Genomic DNA, 26,141 nt, shown 5'->3' with positions numbered 1-26,141 from the left:
ACAAGCACCTTGCTCATACAAGCAAATTTGTATTGCAAGATCAGACTTAAAGACAAATGTTAAAGGGGTTGTTACCATTTATCATAATGAAACCAAGCTGAAGCATGCCTTACTTTACACACACGGAAGTGTACAACCAGCGAGACTAACTAATTCTTCTTCACAAAAGATGCACTTGAGAAATGGGGTTTTAATATACAGCAATGTTTAGATTAGAAATCAGAAAAACAATCTTGTTAGTAAGGGCTACAGCAATACAACAGGGCACCTGGAACAGCCCATGTATTGAAAAAATTGTACTGAGCCTCTATTGTATGGCAGACCTGTAAGAAAAATTGTGGAAATTCTTTTTTAAAAAGGGTGGGGGGAGGGGGTGGTGCCTGGGTGGCTCAGTCGGTTAAGTGTCTGACTTTGACTCAGGTCATGAGTGTGAGCCCCTCATCGGGCTCTGTGCTGACAGCTCAGAGCCTGGCACCTGCTTCGGATTCTGTGTCTCCTCCTCCCTCTGCCCCTCCCATGCTCATGTCTTTGTCTCTCAATAATAAATAAGCGTTAAAAAAAATTAATAAATAAACATTTAAAAAACCCTATGCAATCATTAGATCTGAAAGCCAGAGTCATTGCCATCAGTAGCACCAAGTCAACGGCTCTAACACGCATGTTTATCAACCGCATCCCACTGCTTTTCTCCTTAAGCCTTTGTCTTTCGTGTCCTTTCCATTCTCCGTGGCCCCATCAAGGCCTCTTCTCTCCACATCGAGTTTATAGAAACAGTCACCCAACTGGTCATCCTCTTTCCAGCTCGTTCTCCCATCCTCCCATGCTGGATGAAACGTCCCCTGAACCTGGCTGTGATCAAGCCTTCTGCTCAAAATTTTCACCGCATCCTCGCCGCACTTTGGATAAATATGCCATAGAAATGTGTACGTTGTCCCTTTGATGAGTATTTAAGTCATTAAAAATTTTCCACTCTTATGAACAATACCATTCGTAATGCAAATTTTCTCGCTGGGTATTCAGGGCCCTCCATACTCTGTCACCAATTAGCTTTCTTTATGTCCCATCGCAGCCTATGTAAATCCTCTGCTTCCTCTGGGCTGATCTTCTGTTCTCCGCCTTTGTTCCTTCTCCTCCCCAGCTAAAGGATCCTGCCAAGGACAGCCCAAGACCCACTTCTTCCACTGATTGTTTACTGACTGTTCAGTGATTATTCCCACCTCACATTCCTAAAACACTTACCATCTGTGCCATGCAGTTGGCACATGCTGTCTTGAAACGTTTTTATATATCTCCTGGTTCCCAAAGTAGATTAAAGCGATCTGTGGGCAGGAATGATGTGTCAGAGAGTCTTGGGCAGAAGGGAGGTCCCCGAAGCATCCAGCCCAGTTCCTTGCAAGATTCAATAAGTATCTGCTGTCATTTAGCCCCAAATGTATTAAATTTTTCATAGTATATTCACCAACGTTAAAGAGAAAAGTCTTAATACTCTCCAGTAGGTTGGGTTATGCTTCCCAGATGAAAACGACTCATGGTAGAAAAAGACAATTAATGCAAAGAAGTGTTTTTGAACATTAAGAAGAAATATAAGAGTGACCTAAAATCTCAGGCACTCCACATCTCTTTTTAAATGAAAGCATATTTGGGGTGCCCAGGTGGCTCAGGCGGTTGAGCGGCCGACCTTGGCTCAAGTCATGATGTCACGGCTTGTGGGTTCGAGCCCCGCATTGGGCTCTGTACCAAAACTCGGAGCCTGGAGCCTGCTTCGGATTCTGTGTCTCCCTCTCTCTGCCCCTCCCTTGCTTGTTCTCTCTCTCTCTCTCTCAAAAATAAATAAGCATTTAAAACAAATTTTTTTAATGAATAAGTGAAAGCATATTCATTACTGAAGAGTCACACGTTGTAAAACTCCCCGCAGAAGTTTACACGTTCCCCAGACACCCTTCTCTCAGGGGGTTGAAGACTTGGAGAAGAGAGGCCAGCATTGACGGTTACGCTGTGCTCGGCCAAGACCCACAAGTCCGCACGCTGGGCTGCCCGAGTCGCCACCTCACGCGGGCACTCTTCTGGCCCCAGACAGACCAAGTGGAGAATAACCACCTACCACCCTCTACCTGTAATTTCGGGAAACTGCTGCTGTCGCCTTTCATCACTGGCTCCTTAAAAGTACTGCTGGCTGCAAATGCTTGAGGAAATAGCGAAAAGAGGTAAAGAAGAAAATACAAACCACCACCCAGGCATAACCACTAACACTCTTTTGGAGGTTTCACCAAAACTACACACACACACACACACACACACACACACACACACACACACCCCACCCTGTGGGCTCCTGCCCCACAGGCAGTGAGAGGCTGTGTGGGTCAAGGTTACAAGCGTGGCCTCCGGAGCCTGACTCCAGGTCTGAAACCTGGTCCCACCGCTCACTGGCTCCGTAACCTGAACAAATTGCTTCCTGTGCACATTCTTTCACCTGCAAAATTAGAATCATAGCGTCTGCCTCTTAGGGTTGCTAGGGGTTTAAGTGAGGTGATATATATGTCACGTCCGTACCAGCGAGATGCGTAGAAAACACCGGGCAGTTCTGAGTTATCATGATTAGACAAGTCCCCATCTTACCTTTGAACTTGACATTTTGTCAGGGCTCTGTTGCCAAATCTTCTTTGAAAATATTGTCTTTATGGGGGCGTCTGGGTGTCTTAGTCGGTTAAGCGTCTGACTTCAGTTCAGGTCATGATCTCGCGGTTCGTGAGTTTGAGCCCCGTATCAGGTTCTCTGCTGTCAGCGTGGAGACCGCTTCGGATCCTCTGTCCCCCTCTCTCTGCACCTTCCGATTGCTTGGTCTCTCTCTCTCTCTCTCTCTCTCAAAAATAAATAAATAGGTTTTTTTTTGAAAAAGAAAATATTGTTTTTATGATTATACGTTTCTCTATCCTACTTTTAACTTACCACTTTATCGCACCTATATGTTTTTAACATTCTTTTAAAAAATTATTTCTGATGTCTGTATAACTAATACTCTATCTTCTAAATATGCCACATTTATCATTTTCTTCTATTGCTGGATGTTCCGGTTGTTTCCTATTTATCACTATGATATATAATACTGTGATAATAAAAACTTTAGTCACATCTCTGTTTGCTTTCTTGTGACTTCTAACATAGAATTTCTAGAAGGATAGGGGATAAGCATTGTTTAATGTTTATGTTACCAAACCGCCATCCAGAAAAAAGACTCCACAAGTTCACACCCATCAGTCCTGTGTGAGAACAGCCTCTATATCCATGATGGTGTTTTAGTGTTATCTCTTTTCTCTTTTTTTTGCTACTTGGGAAAAAGAAAATTTTTATGTCATTTAATTTTGATTTTGACAGCCAAACTTTTATGATTATATTGGTCAAGTGTATTTCCTCTTTCGGGAATATTCTATTCATGTCCCCATTTCTTTTGGTTGAGTTGCAAAGAGGTTTTTCATATTAATTGGTAAGTGCTCCTTATACTAGCAATTTAATTTTTCTGTTACATTTTATTTTTTTCCAGTTTACTTTAGAGCTTATGGCTTTTATTTCCTCATTGACTCAGCATATAGTTATTGAGTGCCTGCTGTGCCAGACAATGTTGTAGGTGCTGGGGATTCAGCAGAGAGCACAGCCGGCTAAAATCTCTGTCCCTGGAGAGCTTACATGTTAGTGGGAGAGTGGAATTGCAATGCACAGAACCATCTAGTTCCTGGAATGCCTGCTCTAGAGTTTTACAAGCACCTGTAACTTCTTAGACACAACTGACCTGTTAAGTCGTCTTCTTTTCGGAAAACCATTGTACCCACGTGAATACAGAGGAAGAGAGACCCCAGGGTCTCTTGATAGAGAAAATTAGATAATATTTTCAGACGAGTCTGACTGGAAGGGCACCCATAGACTTTCAGACGGGACTTGGGATATCAAGAGCACATCTAGTGTTGTTTCTTTTTCCTTTCACACACACACCTCGCTTGCACATCCCACACTAGGGGGCAGGAGGAACAGAGGGGTGCGGGCACGGATGACGAGAACAGAAAAGCTTGCGGTCCTATCTGAGTTGGCTCAGGCTGTCACCACAAAGTGCCACAGAGCGGGTAGCTTATAAACAGCAGCACCCTCTTTCTCCCAGTTCCGAAGGCTGGAGGTCTCAGATCGGGATGCTAGCCTGGTCAGGTTCTGGGGAGAGCCTTCTTCCGGGTTGCAGACTGCTGACCGCTTGCCGTGGCCTCACACGGTGGGAAAAGGTTGAGCTGGCTCTCTGGCCTCTTCTTAAAAGGGCACTAATCCTATTCATGAGGGCTCACCCAAGTACCTCCCGGAGGCCTCACCTCCAAAACCCAGCACACTGGAGATTAGACTTTAACATGCGAACTTGGGGAGGCCATAACGAGGCTCCATAAGCAGAGGGGATTGTGCCAGGAAGGACTTTATGGAATGGCTGATGCACCAGCACCAAGTTGACAAGAGATTCCCATCCCTCAATGGATGCACAGGAGAGCTAGGGGACCCACAACAGGAGCAAAATGGCCTTCTCAGCAATCTGTGTGCACGTGTGACTCAAGCACCAGCTGAACGACCACCCTTCCAAAGTGTCAACTCTTGGAGGGGTGCCCGGGTGGCGCAGTCAGTTGAGCGTCCAACTCTAGATGTGGGCTCAGGTCCTGATCTCACGGTTCATGAGTTTGAGCCCCGCATCAGGCTTGTGCTCACAATGAGGAGCCTGCGTGGTATTCTCTCTCTTTCCTCTCTCTACCCCTCCCCTGCTCTCTCTTTCTCTCTGTCTCTCCAAATGAATAAATAAACATTTTTTTAAAAGTTTAAAAACCAAGTGTCAGCCCTTGGAAACAACTCCAGAGAAGCAGACAGACAGAATCCTGAGTTAACTGAGATTGTGCTTTGGGCAGCAGCAGAACAAGGCTCAAAATAAAAGCTGAATGGAGTTATAGAAAGTTCTATTTCTCATACCTCTGAAAGATCTCCCTGTGCTTTTAAGAGGGATCATGCAAAAAAAGAGATCATTATTTCAACACTTAGACAAGAATTCCCACAGTTCTTAAGAAACCGAAAATGCAGATAGAAGATTCTGTTACATTAGCATAATCTTAAATTCACTTTTGCAAAGGCAGTTCCAAAAACACCCGTTCCGATACGTACAAGGTGGAGGTCATCAATCCCTCCTTCACCCTTGGCCCCTCGCAAGCAACACATACATAAACATCCCTACAGAGCCAGAACAAACACAACGGACCCCCAAAGTCGCCCAACGCAGACGAACAAGATCCTCGTGAGGACAAAATCTCTAGATGGCCCTTCTCAGAAGACTCCTCCCTCACCCCCTCTCCTTGCACGGCTCAGGCTTCCCTGCCGCCTCCACTTTGTCCGCTGGCTCCACTCTTTGTCAAAAGCTGCCCTCTTATCAGACGCTGCCCTCTGTCACTCTCAGCTTACTCCTCAATAAAGCAGAGCTGGCTTGCTAGGAGGAAACAAGTAGAGGAAGATGGGTTCAGAAAAGATGTTCCGCATCACTAATCGTTAGGGAAATGCACACCAAAACCACAATGAGATAACACTTCGCACCCATTGGGATGACTACTTAAAAAGGGGGGGGGGGGTGGTTGGTGGGCAGGGAGGTTGGTGAGGACAGGGAGAAAGAGAAACCCGGGGTGGCGGGAACGTAAAATGGCACACAGCCGGTGTGGAAAATGGTGTGATGGCGCCTGAAAAATTTTTAAAAGGGGATTACCATACAATTCACCAATTATACAGCTGGGGATACCCCCAAAAGAACTGAGGGCAAGGCCTCAAAGAGATGCTTGCACACCCATGATCACTATCACTGCAGCATCAGTCACAAAAACCAAAAGGCGGAAGCCACCCAAGTGTCCCCAGACGGATGAATGGGTAAAGATGTGGCCTCTTCGTACAATGGGACATGATGCAGCGTGAGAAAGGAAGGAAATGCTGCCCCAGGCAACAATATGGCTGAATTCTGAGGCCGTTGCGCTAAGTGAAATAAGCCGGCGTCGCAAAAGGACAAAGACCGCCCGATTCCACTCCCATGAGCTGCCTATAGTCAAAGTCATAGGGACAGAAAGGACAAGGGTGATTGGCAGGGTCAGGGGGGAAGAGGGGAATGAGGCGCTCGCGCTTGAGGGGTCGAGAGCCTCAGTTGAGGCCAGGACAAAGCTCTGGAAGTGGATAGTGGTGGCCGTTGCACAGCGATACAAATGTACTTAATGGCACAGAACCGTGAGCTTCTAAACGGGGTGGGGGGGGGGGGTGAATGCTGAGAAAAAGAACTTGGGGGAGGAGTGGGTGTCGGGTCAAATCGGACGGAAACAAGAACACTCAAGGACCGGCTTTACGCCCTGGAGAGCTGGAGTGAACTCCCCAGGCTGTAGGGCCAGGAGCGGGGAGGCGGCCCCACCGAGCTCTAGGGACTGGCCACCCAGAAGGATGTCTGCAGCTTATCTTAATCGCCACACCCTCCACGAAGCCCCCTTCTGATGTCCCCTAAACTCTGCCTGATCAACGGAGGCCACATGCCCTCCAAGCGGGCACCGGCTGGGGCTCAGGAAGGGAAACACATCTTACATTCTTTAGCCCAAGCACAGATCGACGTTCGGCCCGGGCACAGACGCACGGTGTCTGCGGAATTAAAAGGTAACGGTGAGGGGTGGTGCCGAAGGGGGGGTGGGAAGCCTCGGGGCGAGGGGACACACGCGACGCTTGGGAAAGCCAGCCCTACAGTTTGGGGCCTGACACACGCGGCCCCCGTGCTCCGAGCCCACACCGCACTTGCTTCTTCTCTCACAGGCTCTACCGGGACCCCTTTGCCCAGTTCTGCCCGCGGGGCCCAAGGCGGCGTCTGCTGGGGGCCGCGGGCACCCGGCGGCGCCCCGCACGCGGCCAGCGCAGACACGCAGGGCGCGCCCCTCCGCGTCCCCCGGGCTCGCGCCCCAGCGCGGGCGCGCTCACGAGCTCGGGCCGGGGCCGGCGCCGCCCGCGGGGGCGCGCCTCGTCCCCCAACTCCCGTCCCCGCGCGGCCGCGGGCTCGGCCTCTTCGCGCCCGCGCGCCCGCGCCCGCGCCCGCGCCCGCGCCGGGCGGGCCGCAGCCGCGGCCCCTCCCGCCGCCTCCTCCGCACGCTCCTCCGCGCGCTCCTCCGCGCGCTCCTCCGTCCGGCTCGCGCGGCGACGCCCTGGGCGGCGAGAGCCTCCGCGGCCGCGGAAATCTGTACACACCGCGCGGCGAGCCTGGTAGCTGGGTCTCTGTGGCGCAATCGGTTAGCGCGTTCGGCTGTTAACCGAAAGGTTGGTGGTTCGAGCCCACCCAGGGACGGGCAGCGCTCCTTTTCCTGAGATGACCTCGATACGGATCCATTTTAAAATGGCAAGCCTGAGATTTTTAGTCGAACGGGAGTACGACGCCACCACGCTTCCAGGATAGAGGAAGACCTTGTCCTCTCAGTATTTGTTGCACGGCGGAGGCGGTTCTAAGAGGGACTCTGCGTCTGGACTGGCAGCGTGTGCCTTGGTCATTCAGTTCCCGTGGTCATTTATCCACGGGAAACCTACACACATTCTTCGGGAGACCGGCCCAAGATTGTGCTTCAACAGCAGTAACTGTAACGGGGGGGAAATAAATGCCCCTTGACAAGTGAGTTTCTCCCAGAAAATCGGATACCACCAAAAAAAGTAAATGTACTTACTCAGTACTGCCTTATCTACTGCCAGAAGAATCCGAGGAACTGTTCGATGAACATATGCAAGGGGAGTCACCTAAAAGTATGTGGGGGCATAATCACCCCACGTAACTGTGCTAAACGGGGCTCTGTTTTGGACAATGGACTTGAACCTAGGCAAAGGTGTTAATGTTTGCGTTAGATCGCTGACACAATTTTCCCTGAAATTAAACTCAGGCAGAAATTGTTTGTATGAGTTCTTGCTAAAAGGTTTCCAATGACGTGTTTTCAACTCCGGTCTCACAGAAGACACAGATCTTTTACAAGCAGATGGTTCACATAAGACTTTCTATAAAGATAGAGAACCACACGATAATATGATAACGTGATGCTATAATTCGTTCCTGCCAAGATTGAGGTCATGTGGTGGGTGCTTTGTCTCTGGGATGTACTTTTCCTGGATAGAACTGAGAGACTCGGAAGAAGGAATAAGTTAGCTGCGTCACTCGGCGGTCTCTTAGGAAATGCCTTGGCAAATGCTGGCTGATAATTATTTATCAAATAATTGTTGATAATAAAATACCCTCTCTTGTCTAGTGAGAAGCCCTAAAAAGGGAGACACAGTGTTGCACTTGGAGAATTTCAGGCAGATTCAGCAGTAGCCGGCCCCCCACCCCCACCCCCCACATTCCAAGCTTTCCACTCATACTTATGGATAGATTATAGTAGAAACAAGAAAAGGGAAGGCAGTTAGGTCATAAGGTCATTCATGTACTGTCCAAATCTAGTCTAACACTTCAAGATGAAGGAGGCATAATATTTGCTAATACTTAAGTTATGGGGCCTTAGAAAGCATATCCTTCCGCTTTAAGCTGATTGTATTTATACTAGGTTATAAGCTCCTTGAGGGAAGAGACCAACTTCTGTTCTTAGTGATCATTTTAGATTCCAAACTGCTTCCTTCAAGATGCAGTTCAAATTCTTGAGCTTAACACACAGAGGCTTTCATGATCTGTGGCCTTGTCTCCTACTATGTTCCTGCATGAAAACTTCTAGTGGTTATATGCATGTACCAGGAGTTCCTTCAATGGCGCATGCTGCCTTGTACCCCCCACCCCCCAGATGTCTTTCCCGTTACCCTGATGTGCCAGTCCCCGCCCCCTCTGTACACACCTGGGTAACATCCGCAGAGGAGTTACCTTCTCAGGGAGGCCTCTCCTGATGCCCCTCCTCCATTCATTCATCACGCTACCCTGAAAACAGGGAGTTACTTGTCACCTACGCTAGAATACGAACCCCTGGAGTGTAGTGACTAGTCTTTATTCACATTGTCTGCTCACCTAGCACAGGCCTGTCACATGCACATGCTCAGGACAGATGCGTTCCCTGCCTTCTCAGAGTATGTGATTAACAGAGATAGATACTCAGATAAAAATGCATATGATGAAGTGTCAGCGTGAGGGCCACAGAAAAATGTTCCCAGGCAGTAAAGGAGGAAGTCAACATAGATAGGCTGGACTGTGTCTCCGTGGAGGATTTGAAACAACCCTGAAAGATCTGGACAGGCCAGAAGGCAGGGGAGAGCTATTTAAAGCTGGCAAAATTTGGAGACAAGATGGGGGTGGGTAGGAGAGGAGCGTAACCAGAATATGGAACAAATGTACTTAAATAGAGCGCACTGAAAATGTTCTTAGCTTGCAGAAGGGCCCTGAAGACCAAAGGATGAGGCTAGACTTTACCCTATAAAGTAAGGGAGTAACTGTTAAAGGTTTCTGTTTCAGGATATAATGAAATTTAGTCTTGATGGTTGGTCTGGCAACAGAATAGGGAAAATAAGAGATCAGAGAACAGTTAAGAGGAAATTATATTTCAAAGGAGAGGCAACGAGGTGACTTTAGAAACGAAGGATGTAATTCAAGGGAAGACTGGATAAGATTTAGAGACCGAAGCAAGAGGGAAATGTGGAGGGTGGCGCCTACATTTACAGCCTGGGTGACCCAGGAAATGGTGATAGTGTTGCTTGATGTTGGAGGGGTCTTAAAGAAATCTTGAAATTAGAGAAATTATACATTGCCCATACTTTCAGTTTACCGTACTTGTGGCTGGTTCTCCACCATGGAGTTCATCTAAAACCTAGCCCCAAAAAGAAAAAAAAAAAAACACGAAAAACCTAGTCCCAGAATCAGTCTTCATTTTTTTGAAAGTTTTTATTTATTTTGAGAGAGAAAGAGAGAGCGTGTGCACATGCGTGAGCTGGGGAGGGGCACAGAGAGAGGGAGAGACAGAGAGAGAGAGGGAGCCAGCACGGAGCTTGATTCGGGGCTCGAATCCGTGAACCGTGAGATCATGACCCGAGCCAAAGTCTGACACTTAACTGACTGAGCCACCCAGGCGCCCCTGTATTTATTGTATTTGTATTCTAATTAGTGATAAAGGTTATAAAGTATGTCAAATCCAAAGTGTTTAGGGATGGAAAAATTACTAAACTGAAGCTTTTAAGGTAATACAAAGAACTAGAATAGTCTAATACTATTGACAAGCCACCAAGAAACCAATTTTTCTTTTTCTTTCTTTTTTTTTGCTGAGCAATTAAGTAGATACGCAAAATTAGTAATAAATGACTTCAGACCAAAAAAAAAAAAAAAAAAAGGCTGCTTTGGGGTTTTAACACTTAATACCTTATTTTTATAATCTGCAATGACTTGATGTGAAGGGCTTTACTATACTGATCCTTTAAGGGTTGCTTCTATAGGGATTTACAGCAGCAGCAGATACCAATTTGTATTTCTTTCCTTGCAAGTTACTTTAATGACATCCAGCAAACCCCTTTGAGGAATTGAGCCATTTTTCATTGCTTTTTTTTTTCTTTTTAGTAAAAACAGAACAGAAATTACCGTCTGCCAAAGAGGACTCAAACTAGTTATCCCCTAAGATAAAGTGACAAAGTAAATCAAACACACACTTTAAGGAGACCAACTATCTTAGTACTAAACTGGGAAGTCGATTATTATAGATTATCATATGTGTGTGTGAGCACAGGGGTGTTTATTTATACCTAAGTGAACAACATATTCACTTTAATACTAGAGTTTAGGCTAGTCTGATAATTGAAATTCACTAGAGTGTAAACTACATAGGCGAAAATCTACATTGGATGTGACTCAACATAGAACTGAAGTTTGAAATACAGAATTTCTCCATTAATCATCAAGCAAGGAGGTTCTTTACTGGAACCACAACTTTCGTGGCCAGCGGGGACATCAGTTTACTGCTGCAAACATTTTGCCATCCTGCTGAATTGGCCTGGTTTACACTGCCTTAGGGCTGGGGGAGCAGTAAAGATCTGGTGTTGTAGACACTTGAACCTCAGCATATTCCACAATCTCCGCCTCCAAGCCTGGCGGGAAGGTATACTAAAAAGAGGAGGCTGGCAAGAAGGGTGCTTTACCAAGCTCTTAAGAACCTGCAATAACCAAACAAAATGAATTTCCATCTTGAGATGTGAAGTCTTTCACAAGTTCCTTTTCTCTCGATGACCTCTTGCTTCTGTGGTTACATTTTAACTCCTGACGACTGTATTTTACACTTCTCCGGTACTAGATTTGTCGTCACTTTAGCCCGTTTGCTATGTTGCAGAAGTTGATAAGCCCCTTTTCGTGGATCTGCTCGGATTAGAAACAACCTGGTATGCCGTTCTGCCTCCTTTGCCTCTTCTGCGGCTTCCTGAGGGAACACTGGTTGGGGAGAAGGGGTGTAGAGGTCCTGGTGCTCCAAAGTGAAAGAGAGTCAGAAAGACAGTCACAGATAAGCTCGCTGAGCAGGCCTGTTCAGAGCCAACCAACTATGGGGGACTCTTTACAGGCACCCACAGGAGGGGTTGCCTCTGGAAACTGCTCGGAATGAAGTCATTAGTTTAAATGTGGCTTCTTTGGGATGCTTTCTCTAACCTCCCAGATGGATCCCACCCTTCCTCGTCATCCTCTGCCATAACACATATTGATCAATGTTTTTTGGCCCCCAGGCTCTGCGTTTGGAGAAGCAGTCCATTTTGTGTTGTTTGTATTTGTGGTACCTAGCAAAACTCTAAAGTTACCTAAATTTGATTGCAGTAATCATTTTTGTGATTATAAGCCAAAGCATTATGCTGTATACCTTAAGCTTATGCAAAGATGTAGGTCAGTTATATCTCAATACAACCGGAAGCGAACAAAAACAGAACAAAACTCTAATAAATCTTCCACTTTTCGTCCAGTGTTTCTGACTTGCAGAGTACATTATTATGATAATGTTAAGTGGAAGAAAAAACAGTTAAAATTTAATAGACTTTCCTCCCAGCGTATTTTCTCCTGGAAAATTGAGATTTACACTGTTTAACTGGCATTCTACCACTGAGCACCAAAATTTCCCCCTCAACTTACTACAGGAATTGAACATTTGTTACATTTAATATGAAAGATAGGTGAATGGTGTATCCTGAATGGTTAAAGAACAGTAAGTTGATTCAGCAAATGGTGTTCAAACAAATATACTATCAGGGGAGAAAAACCTCAGTGCAACACATCAAAATACATTCCAAAAGAATTAAAGATTCATGACTAAAAAAAAAAGAAAGAAAAAAGAAAGAAAAGAAACCTAGCTTTACCAGAAGATATATGTAAATATTTGTATATTTGGGGTGTGGAAATGACCTGGCTAAACCATAATACCGAAAGGAAAAGAATATAAAATAATGTAAAATTTCTATCAAATTTCTCCTAGTTGCTTTTTCTTTTTCTTTTTTTTTTTAATTTTTCTTTTTTCAACGTTTATTTATTTTTGGGACAGAGAGAGACAGAGCATGAACGGGGGAGGGGCAGAGAGAGAGGGAGACACAGAATCGGAAGCAGGCTCCAGGCTCTGAGCCATCAGCCCAGAGCCCGACGCGGGGCTCGAACTCACGGACCGCGAGATCGTAACCTGGCTGAAGTCGGACGCTTAACCGACTGCGCCACCCAGGCGCCCCTCCTAGTTGCTTTTTCAACCACTGTTCCCCTCTTCATTATAACCCTCCTGTGCCTTTGAAGCACAGACCATTAGACTGAACCACCCACGCTGTTCCTTTGCGGCCATCAGCCATTTTCGTGGTATTCCGCCTTTCCTTGAGGATTTTAGCTCCTGGCTTACTGTATATTTCTTTCCACCAGGACTCCTGCCGCCATTTAAATGACTCTGCCTTCCACAAAGTCTATCCAAACACCATCCTGGCCTCTTGATTCCTTCATCTCCTCACTTTTCATGGAACCTTGGCCATGCACTTCCCTTGTCACACTTCAGACCTTGTCATCGCCAATAACTGCACTGTTCCCAAAAGCTCAGTTTCAAGCACGCTGCTTTCTTACTCACTCCAACTAGTCCCGCGCTGGCATTCTTTGCACCCACCTCCAATCCGCTGAGATCTGCCACCACTTTTTAAATGATCACCACCTGTCCTATGTCCCTCTAGCCCTCCTTATCACATCCTTAAAATCATTTTCCTTGCATAAAGCCTTAATTCCTTTTCTCCTCTGTCCCATTTACCTGGCAATACCTCTAACCTTGGCTGGATCCAACTTCCCATCTACTCTTTCTGTCCTGAGCAGCAAATGTGATTAGAGAAAAACAACCATCTTGGCTCATTTTGGTTAAAACTTACGGCCATAAACGTCTGGTGGGTTCTCTGTACGGCCTAGTGAGCCTATTGCCATGCCCCTGTTCAATTAGCTCTCAGACTAAAAATTCTAACTTCTCTCACTCAATGTTCAACTCCCCCAACACTCATACTCAGCTGGTAATATTTAAAAAAAAAATTTTTTTTTCAACGTTTATTTATTTTTGGGACAGAGAGGGACAGAGCATGAACGGGGGAGGGGCAGAGAGAGAGGGAGACACAGAATCGGAAGCAGGCTCCAGGCTCTGAGCCATCAGCCCAGAGCCCGACGCGGGGCTCGAACTCACGGACCGCGAGATCGTGACCTGGCTGAAGTCGGACACTTAACCGACTGCGCCACCCAGGCGCCCCACTCAGCTGGTAATATTACTGTATCCCTGAGAAAATAAAAATGTGACCTTCCTCACTGTCCAATCATCACATCTCCTAATATCTGTACCCATATATTTGTCTTCTCTAGTATTAACGTGGATAAACTTGGGGGCTCTGGGGTGGCTCACGTAAGTGTTCAACTTGAGTTCAGGTGATGATCTCACAGTTCGCGGGTTCAAGCCCCACATCGGGATCTCTGCTGTCAGTGGGGAGCTCGCTTCAGATCCTCTCTCTCTCTCTCAAAAATAAACATTAAAAAAAATAAAATGGATAAACTCCTTCTAGCTCGTTAAGGTCACACTCCTCTTATACACTGGGTCCCCAGCCCTGGAGAAATTTACTGTGGCAGCTATCACTCCTCTCATCTACAACATCCATTCAGGTCCACACATACACATACTATGACATCTCCCGTCTTAAAGACATTAACAAAAATCTTGACCCCTCACTCCCTCACCGGGCACCAGGTGAATGTTTCAAAAGGGTAGGTCTCTATCTGCACTTTCTCTCAATCCCTTCTCTCTTGAGCCCACTCACACTTGTCCCAACTCCACTGAACTGTCCTCCCCAAGTTACCAAAGACTTTCCAATTACAAAAGCCAATGGTCATTCTCGGTCCTCACCTTACACTACTTCTCAGCAGCATCTGACACATCAGCATCGCTCCGCCTCAAAAAAAAAAAAAAAAGCTTTCTTCCCTTTTCAGGACACCACACTCACGTCCCTTCCATGGCTCTTCCTGTTCCCCAGAGTTATTTCAACTCCCTAAATGACTCCATCCTTTACTGGACATTAAATACGATCACGTGTTCATAATTCCTAAGTAGGAATCTCTAGTGTCCGCCTCTTCCTATTAGATTATCTCCACTTGGCAGCCTAATGGGAACCTCACATATATTCAAAATTGAATGAGTGAGTGCTTTGCTTTAAATTTTTTCCTTCCCAAGCCTGTCCCATCTCAGTAAATAGTATGACCCATCTGCTCAGGCAACAAAACCTGAGACTCCTCTTTGACTCCTCTTTCTGCCCCACATCCAACCCATCAACACATCCCGTTGGCTCTACTTTTGAAATGCAACAGTAATCCAGCTACTTTTTAACACCTCCACAGGGATCACCCTAAACCCTGGGGAGGCTGTAACAGACTATGGCTGCTACTCTGACCGGCTATAGTCATTCTCCACGCGTAAGGGATCCTTTTGAATCTAAGACTAGATATCCTGCCCTTGCCTGAACCTTCTAGTGGCCTCCATTATTCTCAAATGTTAACAAGGTCTTCGCTATGGCCCACAAAACCATTCAAAAACTGGCTTCTGCCAACCTCCTTCTTCTTGTGTTTTAATTCTCTTTCCCTTTGTCTCTGCTCAACCACAATGGACTTTTCCTAGTCCTCAATCATGCCAAGCACCCTCACTCCTCTGGACTTTTGTTCTTCCTGGAATGCCCTTCCTCTACACACATGGCCCAACTCCCTAACTTCACTGAAGTCCCTGCCAAATGACACCCTTCTCCAAGAAAACTTTCCAAATCCACTCACTCTGAGTCCTCCCATGCTCTCACCTGCTGTTTTCCTCCACAGCATTCAGTGCTATTTGACTAAATCCTCATTATGCAGATTGTTTGTGATTTTGCCTACATGCTTAGATTTATAACCTTAAAAATCAACACTTACAATGTGGTTATTATGGACACCCACAGAGCCGCCCAACACATATGACCCCAGGTGAGGCCTAACAGGTCAACACTGCCTTGATTCAGCTCTCATGCTGTAAGTGTCCTTTTTACAATATATCTAGTGCCACATCTTTTGTGTGTTTTTGGTGATTTCACTGTTTAAAATGTACCTCAAGTGTAGTGTTAAACTGCTGTCTGATGTTCCTAAGCACAAAGGTGTGATGTGCCTTATGTGTTAGATAAGCTTCCTTCAGGCGTGACTTAAAGTGCTGTTGGCCTTGTACTCAATGGGAATGAACCAACAATATATGTTACCTGAGGTGTTTTTAAACAGAAGCACAGAGGGGCGCCTGGGTGGCGCAGTCGGTTAAGCGTCCGACTTCAGCCAGGTCACGATCTCGCGGTCCGTGGGTTCAAGCCCTGCGTCGGGCTCTGGGCTGATGGCTCAGAGCCTGGAGCCTGTTTCCGATTCTGTGTCTCCCTCTCTCTCTGCCCCTCCCCCGTTCATGCTCTGTCTCTCTCTGTCCCATAAATAAATAAACGTTGAGAAAAAAAATTTTAAACAGAAGCACAGAAAAAACAAGGTTATTTGTTGATCAGTTGACGATAATGTTGCAACCAGAGGCTCACAGGAACCTAACCCTGCAATTCCCCTAGGAGCAGTGGTTCAGTATTTCATATTCATGGAACTCTTGTGGAAACTTTATAGAAGAGAACCACTACAAGTGACCATCAACTGTATCTGTTACCACTTAACATGATATATCTATTTCCTTGTTTAGAAGGCAAGCTCCTTCTAAAGGGCAAGAATTTCTTTTTTTACTGCTTTATCTCTGAGGTTTACAACACTGTTTGGTACTTACCAGAAATCTAGAAATACTCAAATGATTAAGCAAGTTCTTGGAGAAAGTCAACTGGCCAATCGTTATGTAAGTATATAACGTCATATATACTCAACCGCACTAGTAATCATGAAAATGTTAAAACAACAACAACAAAAAAACAGCCAAGGTTTTTTTTGCTCCCTCAATGCTACTACTTGGTGTTGGTGAGGATTCAGGAAAGCCAATCATGCCATCATTAAAAGACTTTAAAAATGCATATCCTCTGACCCAGCAATTCCACTCCCAGAAAATAAGACAAAAATAACAAAGAAAAAATCTGTGCAAAAACTTAACAAGAATTGTTGTGGCACAATGAATAATAACAAAACAGTACAAATCACCTTGAAATCTCAAGATTGGTAAAACAACGATAATCCGTACAACCTAATATTATGGAGCTATCCCAAAGTTGCCAAAGCTGTTAAGACGGAAAAAATGCTCATTAAACGTTAAAACAGATTGTACAAACAGGTCGAGTAGAATTTCTTTCTTAAAGTCTATTTGTATACAAATGTGAAAATGTTCGTGGTAGTTATTACCACTAAGTGTAAAGATCGAAGATTCAAAATCTTCCTATTTTTCTGGATGTTCCAAGCTTCTCCTGACAATAAGCACGCGGTACTTTTGTGATAAAAAAAGAAAATAGGGGCGGGGGAGGGGACGGAAAGCAAATTGGACAAATCAATCACGAAGTGATTTGAGTACCAGAGTACTCTATTCCAAGACTGCCACCCTTAAAACCTTAGGAACTACCCCTAATAACTCAAATCACTATTGCAGTGGTGCTGTTTAAGCAACCAAATTTTAAGTGGGTCCTGAGGGGGAACACATGCTTCTAACAGCTGCAGGAACCACGCTACTCAAACCCGGCTGTACGACTTACTAAGCTCTGTGCTGTTTTTTTAGGTCAAATGTGATCAAAGGAGCCTGCTCACAGAAATGTTGATTTTTGTTTTGATTTTAAAGTTTATTTATTTTGAGAGACGGTGTGCACAAACGAGGGGAGGGGGCAGAGAGGTGACAGAATCCCAAGCAGGCTCCATGCCACCAGCATAGAGCCCATCGTGGGGCCTGAACTCACAAACCGTGAGATCACATCCTGAGCCAAGATCAAGATCTGACGTTCACCCGACTGAGCCGCTCAGGTGCCCCAGAAATGTTGGGATTTCAATGAATTAGTGTTTCATACAAAACAGAATGTAACATACAGCAAGCTTTATAAGAACTTGGTTATTATTTTCTCCCTAGAACAACTGTTGGATGGCGTCCAAATTTGCTTGCGAAAATAAATGTGTGGGAAAAATATGAGATTTATGATCATGTGGACTCTTTGCATATAACACAAAAATAGATTATTTTCCTGTTAGAGATCATTTATTGATCACGTAACGTTACTTAAAGTTCTAGTAACAAGGTTCCTGCCGTCCTTATAAGTAGAGAAGGAAAGTTCTTTGGGGGAGGTTTACATTCCACAGCACTTGACTGGTATAAGAAACAGGCGTAGGATCTATGACCATAGAACGATTACCAGTCACACATTCATATCTCATGTACAATGACTTAAGTTTGTACAAACTAGTGTTTCTCCTGAACCACTGTAACCGAAAATTAAAATGTAGAAATTTAATGTCCCCAAATGTAAAAACTGCCAGAAACTAGACACTCCTCTGTATCATTTTTAACATTTTGAAAAACTCACTCTCCTACAATACAAAATGAAGCAAACAAGGAAAACCAATTCCTGATCATTTTAATTTCTAAAACAGATTACATGCTTTGTGGGTAGAACCAAAGGTAAAACCTCGCGTAGCTTACATTTCGTTCATGACAAGGCCAGTGTATAAATACTACTTAATAACATATTAAGTTTTCCAAGAGCCATAATAAATATTAAACTAAAAGAAGATAGCATGCAATCAACAACTCTCAAACAGATATTCATCAAAATGAGGTAAGTCTAATGTGTCATTTGCTAAAGAATTTAATGTCGAAGTGGAAAAAAACTCATCAAAAATATCAGTCTTCATGGAACTTTCCAAGTTCAATGTCCTAACGCAGGCATTATTTGTCAGTGAGTCTGGCTGAACTTCACACGGATTCTTCTTGGTGGGGCTACAGTAATTATGGTCCTGTCTCAGGTGTGTATTTTGGGGAATGTCGTCTAACTCAGTAGGCACTGGTGCCGCGACGTGGTCATCTCCCATTTCTAAATACCTGAAATCAGCCTCCCCATTTGCCGAGTGCTCTGTTGAGACAACAGCTGTAGGAGACAACAGTTCTGCCAAAATTTCTTCATGACTTTGACCACTGTATGGAACCGCGGTGCATCCAGATTTATTCTCAGCGGTATCGATCTGATACTGTAGTTCTTTTAACAAGTCTTCTATCGAGTCACAATCGTTCGGAGACCCACAATGGGACACGTGTTCTAAATTTTCACTTGGAAGCGCTCCGTTTTGGGGGGAAGACATAAGAGCAGCTAATTTCTTCTTCTTTGCCTTAAGTTTTTTAAGAAGTTTGAGACGAAGTTTATGAATCTGACCCTCAACTGAGTCTCCATGGTTTGCAGAAGAAACACCATGTTCTTTGACACAGGAACTGTGACTGCGGTGAGCTCCGTAGGGGGCGTTTTCACATTTCTTCAGAACATCTGAATCAGCAGTAACATTAGCATGAACATGAGAAGTCGTGCCACCAGGCAGTGGATGACTTGGTGGCGGGGTGCTAACCGTAGGAGGCTTCCTTGCACACCTATTAGCTTTCCTGGATGCCCGGGTAGCCTTTTGGTTCACACCTTTAGTTTTAAAGCCACCAAAATTACTTGCCCCCTTAACCGAAGGCTGCAAATCAGTTACAGTGTTCCTATTACGAGCCGAAACACAAGGTGGCATAAAAGAAGCACCTTTGCTTAATAAGCCTTTAACCCAACTTCCTACAAATGGTTTCTTCGGAGTGTCTTTCAGAGATGGATTCTGCAGTGGCTTTGCTGTTACAGGTTTAGAAAATGCTGCCGTTTCGTTTTTCTTCAAATTAGATACCTGAGATGTAACCTGTTGTTCGGGTTTTAATTTCTCAGTCTTTGGTGAAGGAAACCGTGTCAATGGAGTGTCCTTCTCGTGGGCCACTGTGCCCTCAACTTCTGGCTGCCCACCGTGTACAGGATCAGTAGCGGGGATATTATTCACAGGTGCAGCAATCCCCGCGTCTTCGGCATTCGGCGGTGCAAATCGCACGCTTGCATTTACAGTTTGAGACGGAAGCTTTAAATCCATGAATTGGTCTTGAGTCAGGTTTCCAACACATGGAGCGGATACTAAAGCAGCCAGTAGTGACTCTTGTGATTGCAAAGCCTTTGTTTTGCCAACTCCTGCATTCTCTGCCACAGTTTTATTTTCAACCGGGAAACTTTCAGAGTTAACCTGTATTTCTTCAAGTGTCAAAGATAAAATATTGTCGTCCCCCAAACCTTCTGGACCGGAAAGTAAATGATGTCCGTGAGCTACAGCCTGACCCTGCGAAAGAGTATTAGGAGCAAATGACACACTGGTGGGGAGAGTTCCTGAGGACAGCTCGGCGGAGGCAGCATCACCCACAGAACACCACGCTGGAGAGGCTTGTTCCTCATCACCAAAAGCATGCTCATCACTAGTCTTTTTAAGTGGAAGGCAGGCAGATGTTTTATTTGTCATCTCAGATGTTCTTCTTTCCCAAATAACAATATGGATCTCTGAAGCAAGAACTTCAAATTTCTCACGCCTTTCAGAACATAGGCCTTTTAGGTCATCACATTCCAGCCAAGTTCCTGGGGGATGAGGAAGTTAAATAAATGAGGTTAGACGTTCAAAACGCACCAGCTAGGTTAATTTTCTTCTGGCCATTTTAACTGCTGGATCCCTGAATATCCATCAAAGGAGAACACTTGAGAACATGGCCTTATCGTTGTCACCATTTCCTTCTGCCAAAGGTTAAAGTCTTTATTTGGACAATTAAAAGTTACGGACTAACATCCAGAAATTTTAAAAACTGAGATAGTGTTTACTCTTCCCTAAATTACCCACAAAAATCAAGACAGAAGTCTAAATATTTAACTTTTGTGACTTGGAATACAGTACATATCGCCCAATTTATCCAACAACATCAGAAAATGGATTTTTTCTGAGGCGCCTGGGTGGCTCAGTCAGTTAAGCTTCTGACTTTGGCTCAGGTCATGATCTCGTGGTGTGTGGGTTTGAGCCCTGCATTGGGCTCTGTGCTGACAGCCCAGAGCCTGGAGCCTGTTTCGGATTCTGTGTCTTCCTCTCTTTCTGCCACTCCCCTGCTCGTGCTCTGTCCTTCTCTCTCTCTCTCTCTCAATCTCTCTCAAAAATAAATAAACATTAAAAAAAAAAAAAAAAACGGGGGAGTTTTTCCATATCTGTGAATTTTCATGAAGTCTGTTACCTCAAGTACCAACATTTGTTTGAATTCTTATTTTAATTTTTTTTTTTTTCTGGTTAAAAAACCGATAACTTTAGAGCTTTCATGTGTTTAGTTGTTTTATTTCTGAGCTTCTATTCTCTCATTTGTCAAGCAAAAATGGAGTCATGTAGGTAGGACAAGGGAAGAGGTTAAGACCCTGTAGACACACACACAAAAAAAAAACCAACAAAACCATTCACTAAGTTTATGTGGATATATCCTTATAAACCACCTGAACCTACTATTTCTATACCCATTAAAACTTCTGAGACTCTGTTGTCTGTTTATGTCAGTGGTTCTCTACCAGACATGCACATTAGAATTACTTGGTTAACATTTGGACCTAATCCCCAGGGACCGATTCAATGCACGAGGGAGGAGCCATGACCTTTTTTATAAGGTAACCATTTGATTTTTATATGTTGGAAACCATCTAACCATGTAACCTACTGAAGAGGATTTCAGATTCCCTGGAATGCAGTAAAAAATTAATTTTTTTTCCAGTTTGTTTATGTTATTGAGAACCACTTCCCTCCAAATGCTGAAGCAGAGTAAAATTTTAAGGTAATCTTATTTATAATGTGAGTTTTGGCTTGCAAAGTGCTTCTATAACACATTATTGTGCCACCCACCCAAACCACCCAAAGAGGAAAATATCAGCTATGAGAAGTGTCCAAATAACAGAAAATGGAAAAACAGGCAATATCAAAAAGACTCCTTACCAACAGCCTGATACAACACTTTAAGTGGCTGCGTTATCTTGTTTAAGACAAAGTGAACACTGTGAGAGAAACACACTCAATATTAAACCATATTAGATAAATGTTAGGAAAAACCTAGCAAAGTTCATGGGCTGTACTATTTAATCTTCTTCTGAAAAGTTTAACTATTTAAATAAAGGCTTTATGGGGCACCTGGGTGGCTCAGTAAGTTAAGCGTCTGACTTCAGCTCCGGTCATGATCTTGCGGCTCAGCTCGTGAGTTCGAGCCCTGTGGAGCCTGGAGCCTGCTTCAGATTCTCGGTCTCCCTCTCTCTCTACCCCTCTCCTGCTCACTCTCTGACTCTCTCTCTCTCTCTCTCTAAAATAAATAAACGTTAAAATAAATAAATAATACATACATACATACATACATAAAGGCTTTACCTTGACCATAGCTATAGCAAATTATAGAGTTCAGATACTCTATTTCATGGGGAGAGAAGGCTACATGATCTGTAATGTCCAACAGTCTTAGAAATAGATGTTTTATTTATGACTAACAATTGTAAACTAAGCAAAATTTTTTTATTCTCAGTTAAAAACCTTTCAGTACGATGCACTCTCTTTTTAAAAGAAGTACATGTTACATATCTAAGAAATCAGAACTGGCTCCATTCACTTATCTGTACTGACCACCTATTACTCATGGAATAAAAGCAAACAAAGTGGAAAAAAGCAAATTGTAAACTAACAATAGGATATGATCCCGTTCTTCACCTAGAAAAGAAATACGCATAAGCACATGTACACCCATACAAAAGCAGCAGAAGACAGGAGTGATTCTAAACCAGAGTGACAGAGAGGAGGGGGCAGAAGAATTAAAGGCAAGGGCAAGAAGCGAGAGGGAAAGGAGTCAAGACAAAGTCTGTCTTTTTAAAAAAAAAAAAAAATCTAGAATTTAGCCTCTATGGCTATTATCATAAAAGAAAAAGGTTTAAACACTTACCGTCAGCATCTAAAATCCATGTTATAAAATGATTATTTGCTTGGTACTGAATTACAGAAGTTATTTGATAAAGACAGCCTTCAAAATGGAATGAATAGCGCTGCAAGTCATTTCGTGGCAAGCCTTCCACAAAGTGCAACATGAATATGGGAGATACTCTGTGGGAGAGGAAGGCAAGCAAAGTCAAACAAATTTCATGCCCGTGCCTGGTTATACAAAAGACAGTCTGAAGCAAGGAAGTCATACATAACGCTTTCAAGGCTAACTGCACTAATTTTTCTTGAGAACCTCCAGATGTGTGCCTTAATTAGCAATGGAGAACTCACTCTACGAAGTATGTAACAGTAAACCCTTCTCAGAATGGTATCACCGACAGTTGGAAGCCATCATGCAATAAGGCTCTAACACAGACCATTAAACAAAAATTGCTCTGTAAGCCACACTGCTGCTTTGGCTTAAAGAAGATCTCACAGTAACATAACTACTCTGCAAAATCACAGGGAAAAATCCAGACCTTTTAGAATTTTCTTGGGCATCCAGTGGCCCAAATGAATTACTTTTGTTAGATGGCATAGGTAATATGGGAAAACAAAGTAACAAACCTAAGACACTGAAATAAACATTTAAAAAATTGCCAATATGCTAATAATTTGTCCTATTTCACTTTTATCTCAAGAAGCAGAGTGGTCCATCAAAGTAAAACTTCTCCTTAGGAAGCTTCATTTGTACCTAAGTAGACAAGAAAATAGAACATACTGGTTGATTTACCATACACTTCAAGACATCCCTAATTTCAAAAATACACTTTATCGTTACAGTCGCATGCCAAACCAGAAAACAGAATCCAAAGATGGGCCTCAAATTAACCAAATTTAACAAAGCTCTCATGATTTAAGAAAAATGTCAAATACCCCTTTTCCCAATATTTAAACAGCTGTCAAACTTACTTATCAAAACTTATTCGGCTGAAATGAACTTGAATCAGTGTCCAAAATGCAGATTATTCAGACAAGGAATAATTAGTAAATTATCTCATCGATCATTCTGTTAGGGGAAAGAATCAAGTCTTCAAAATTTAAGTACCTATAAATAACAAGTCCTGCAGAACTGTCTATAATGCTAACCCCCTTTGTTCTTTTATCATATCTGTAGCATCACTTTAAGATAATACTGATTACAGAGGCGCCTGGGTGGCTCAGTCAGTTGAGCGTCCGACTTCGGCTCAGGTCATGATCTTGCATTTGTGAGTTCGAGCCCCGCGTTGGGCTCTGTGCTCACAGCTCAGAGCCTGGAGCCTGCTTCCGATTCTGTGTGTGTGTCTCTCTCTCTGCCCCTCCCCTGTTCACGCTCTGTCTCTTAATAACAAATAAATAAAATTTATTGTAATATATTTATTATTTAAATATACTATATTTATTATTAATAAAATAAATAAAAAATGAAAAAAAAAGATAATACTGATTATAAAATATACCACTAGGAAAGAGAACTGCTAACTAAACTCTACCACGCCATCAATTTATAGACATACTCCCATTTTAAATATGTGAAAATGTGCCTCTGAATCAGTGATCCACAGTGAAAGTACAGATATGTTCTCACAGCTTGATATGCAGGCTTCAGGCACCCACTTGACTCCTTAAGTACTAATATCTTTTCAAGATATCTTTTTAAAAAAAAATTTTTTTTTAATGTTTATTCTTGAGACAGAGACAGGGCGTGAACAGGGGAGGGGCACAGAGAGAAGGAGACATAGAATCTGAAACAGGCTCCAGGCTCTGAGCTGTGTCGGCACAGAGCCCAATGCTGGACTCAAACTCACTGACTGTGAGATCATGACCTGAGCCAAAGTCAGATGGACGCTCAACCAACTGATGAGCCACCCAGGATACCTTCTGTGGCTAGTTACTAAAACATTCTCTCCTGGATCCCTAGATTACGCAACCTTGCCTCCTTAGTAGTGTGAATTACACATGGAAAGTGTTCAATGGTCAGTATTTTTTTCTTAATGGCATATTTAAAAAAACAGAACAATTTATAATGATGGCATCTTGGATTCAATAAAATAAAGCATATGCCCCCTCCTCTTCGAGTTTATTTTCCTCTCTGGGTCCCTAGACTCTAGCGTCCTTTAACAGTCACAGATTTCTCCTACCCGTGCTTCCAGCTTGTCTCATTTCCAGCCTCATAGCTGAGGGTACAACTTTACTCTTAAGCTGGCGATAGATTTTGTTCTCAGGCTTCTTGCTACTCGCAATGCCTAGCATGTCGAGGATGATGCTCAGAGCTGAGACTGAGTTAAGCTGAGACTTAACCATAAAAAACCTGGATGGGACAGGTTAACAGAATTGGAATGAGAGTCACAAGAGATTTCAAGCTAAGATCTGTTTGCATTCACCTCCTTAACTTGAGGCTGAACTCCTCCCACTAGAAGGATCTACCCTCAGAAGAGAGAGAAGCACAAGAGAACCGTGCCAATTGCCCCGCTACTCAGACAGCAGGGCAACACAGAGTCCCTGTCCCACAAAGAGCAGCCGGTTTTATGTAATGGCCTAGATAGAGTACAAGTTTTTTATTTTTATCCCAACTAATGTAATGTAATAATTCGTATTTTAGAAAATGTAGATTTAACAATGTGCATATATACTCCTGAACTGTAATAACAGGCTTTAGGCAAAAAAAAATCTGCAAATATAATTTTTAAACCTCATTACATTCTAGATCTAATTATATCACTGAACTAGTTCATATTTCAGATTCTATGACAAAAATTGAGGGGCGCCTGGGTGGCTCAGTTGGTTAACTGCTGACTTCGGCTCAGGTCATGATCTCACGGTTCGTGGGTTCTAACCCCATGTAGGGCTCTGTGCTGACAGCTCAGAGCCTGGAGCCTGCTTCAGATTCTGTGTCTCCCTCTCTGCCCCTCCCCCATTCATGCTGTCTCTAAAATAAACATTAAAAAAAATTTTTTTAAAAATGTGAGTAAAATCAGGTATAATTAAAGTGAGAGTTGGGGGTGCCTGGGTGGCAGAGTCAGTTAAGAGTCCAACTCTGGATTTTGGCTCAGGTCATGATCTCACGGTTCATGAGATCGAGCCCCATGTTGAGCTCCATGCTCACCAGCATGGAGCCTGCTTCGGATTCTCTCTCTCCCTCTCTCTCTCTGCACGACCCCCCACTCATGCACACATGCACTCTCCCTCTCTCTCTTAAACTTAAAACAAAAACCCATAATTTTAACTTTTTTAAAATGTTTTTTTTAATTTATTTTTGAGATAGAGTGTGAGTGGAGGAGGGGCAGAGAGAGGGAGACACAGAATCCGAAGCAGGCTCCAGGCTCTGAGCTGTCAGCACAGAGCCCGATGCAGGGCTCGAACTCACAAACCGTGAGATCATGACCTGAGCCGAAGTCGGACGTTTAACCGACTGAGCCACCCAGGCACCCCTTAACTATTTTATATGTCAGTATTCCAACCAAACTTTTGTAGGGAATGGTTCAATTTATCTGCTTGGAAGAAAGTCTCAAAGTCATTGTATTTTAATGATACTTTAATGACACTTTAATAAGCTCTATAAGCACAGAACAGAAACATCTAATTCTCTTCCTATCACTCCCCTACCCTTTACAAAAAGTTATTAAAAAAAAAAAAATCATGG

At 43.8% G+C, this 26,141-nt stretch overlaps 1 protein-coding gene, 1 long non-coding RNA gene and 1 other non-coding gene across 6 annotated transcripts in view; 1 reads left to right on the top strand and 2 right to left on the bottom strand.

Annotated features, from left to right (window-relative positions):
* Positions 1-499: 499 nt before the first annotated feature.
* LOC123593490 lies at positions 500-2,736 on the bottom strand. The gene is made up of 3 exons (XR_006710354.1): positions 2,112-2,736; positions 1,240-1,319; positions 500-1,148 (listed from the first exon to the last, which is right to left on the bottom strand). It is a non-coding gene; the product is annotated as an uncharacterized LOC123593490 (long non-coding RNA).
* Positions 2,737-7,286: 4,550 nt separating this feature from the next.
* On the top strand, positions 7,287-7,360 carry TRNAN-GUU. The gene has a single exon. It is a non-coding gene; the product is annotated as a tRNA-Asn (tRNA).
* Positions 7,361-18,052: 10,692 nt separating this feature from the next.
* USPL1 (ubiquitin specific peptidase like 1) overlaps positions 18,053-26,141 on the bottom strand; it is a 37,692-nt gene continuing 29,603 nt past the window's right edge. For all 4 annotated transcript variants that reach the window (XM_045468632.1, XM_045468555.1, XM_045468417.1 and 1 more), the window contains 2 exons: positions 22,485-22,642; positions 18,053-20,121 (listed from right to left, as the gene is read on the bottom strand). In XM_045468632.1, the coding sequence (XP_045324588.1) occupies positions 18,236-20,121; positions 22,485-22,642 (2,044 nt within the window). In that variant the 3' untranslated portion in view covers positions 18,053-18,235. The remainder of the gene's footprint in view (positions 20,122-22,484; positions 22,643-26,141) is intronic.

Source organism: Leopardus geoffroyi, chromosome A1 (assembly GCF_018350155.1).
Source record: "Leopardus geoffroyi isolate Oge1 chromosome A1, O.geoffroyi_Oge1_pat1.0, whole genome shotgun sequence".
Classification (NCBI taxonomy): domain Eukaryota; kingdom Metazoa; phylum Chordata; class Mammalia; order Carnivora; family Felidae; genus Leopardus; species Leopardus geoffroyi.
This window is presented reverse-complemented; position numbering and strand designations above follow the sequence as displayed.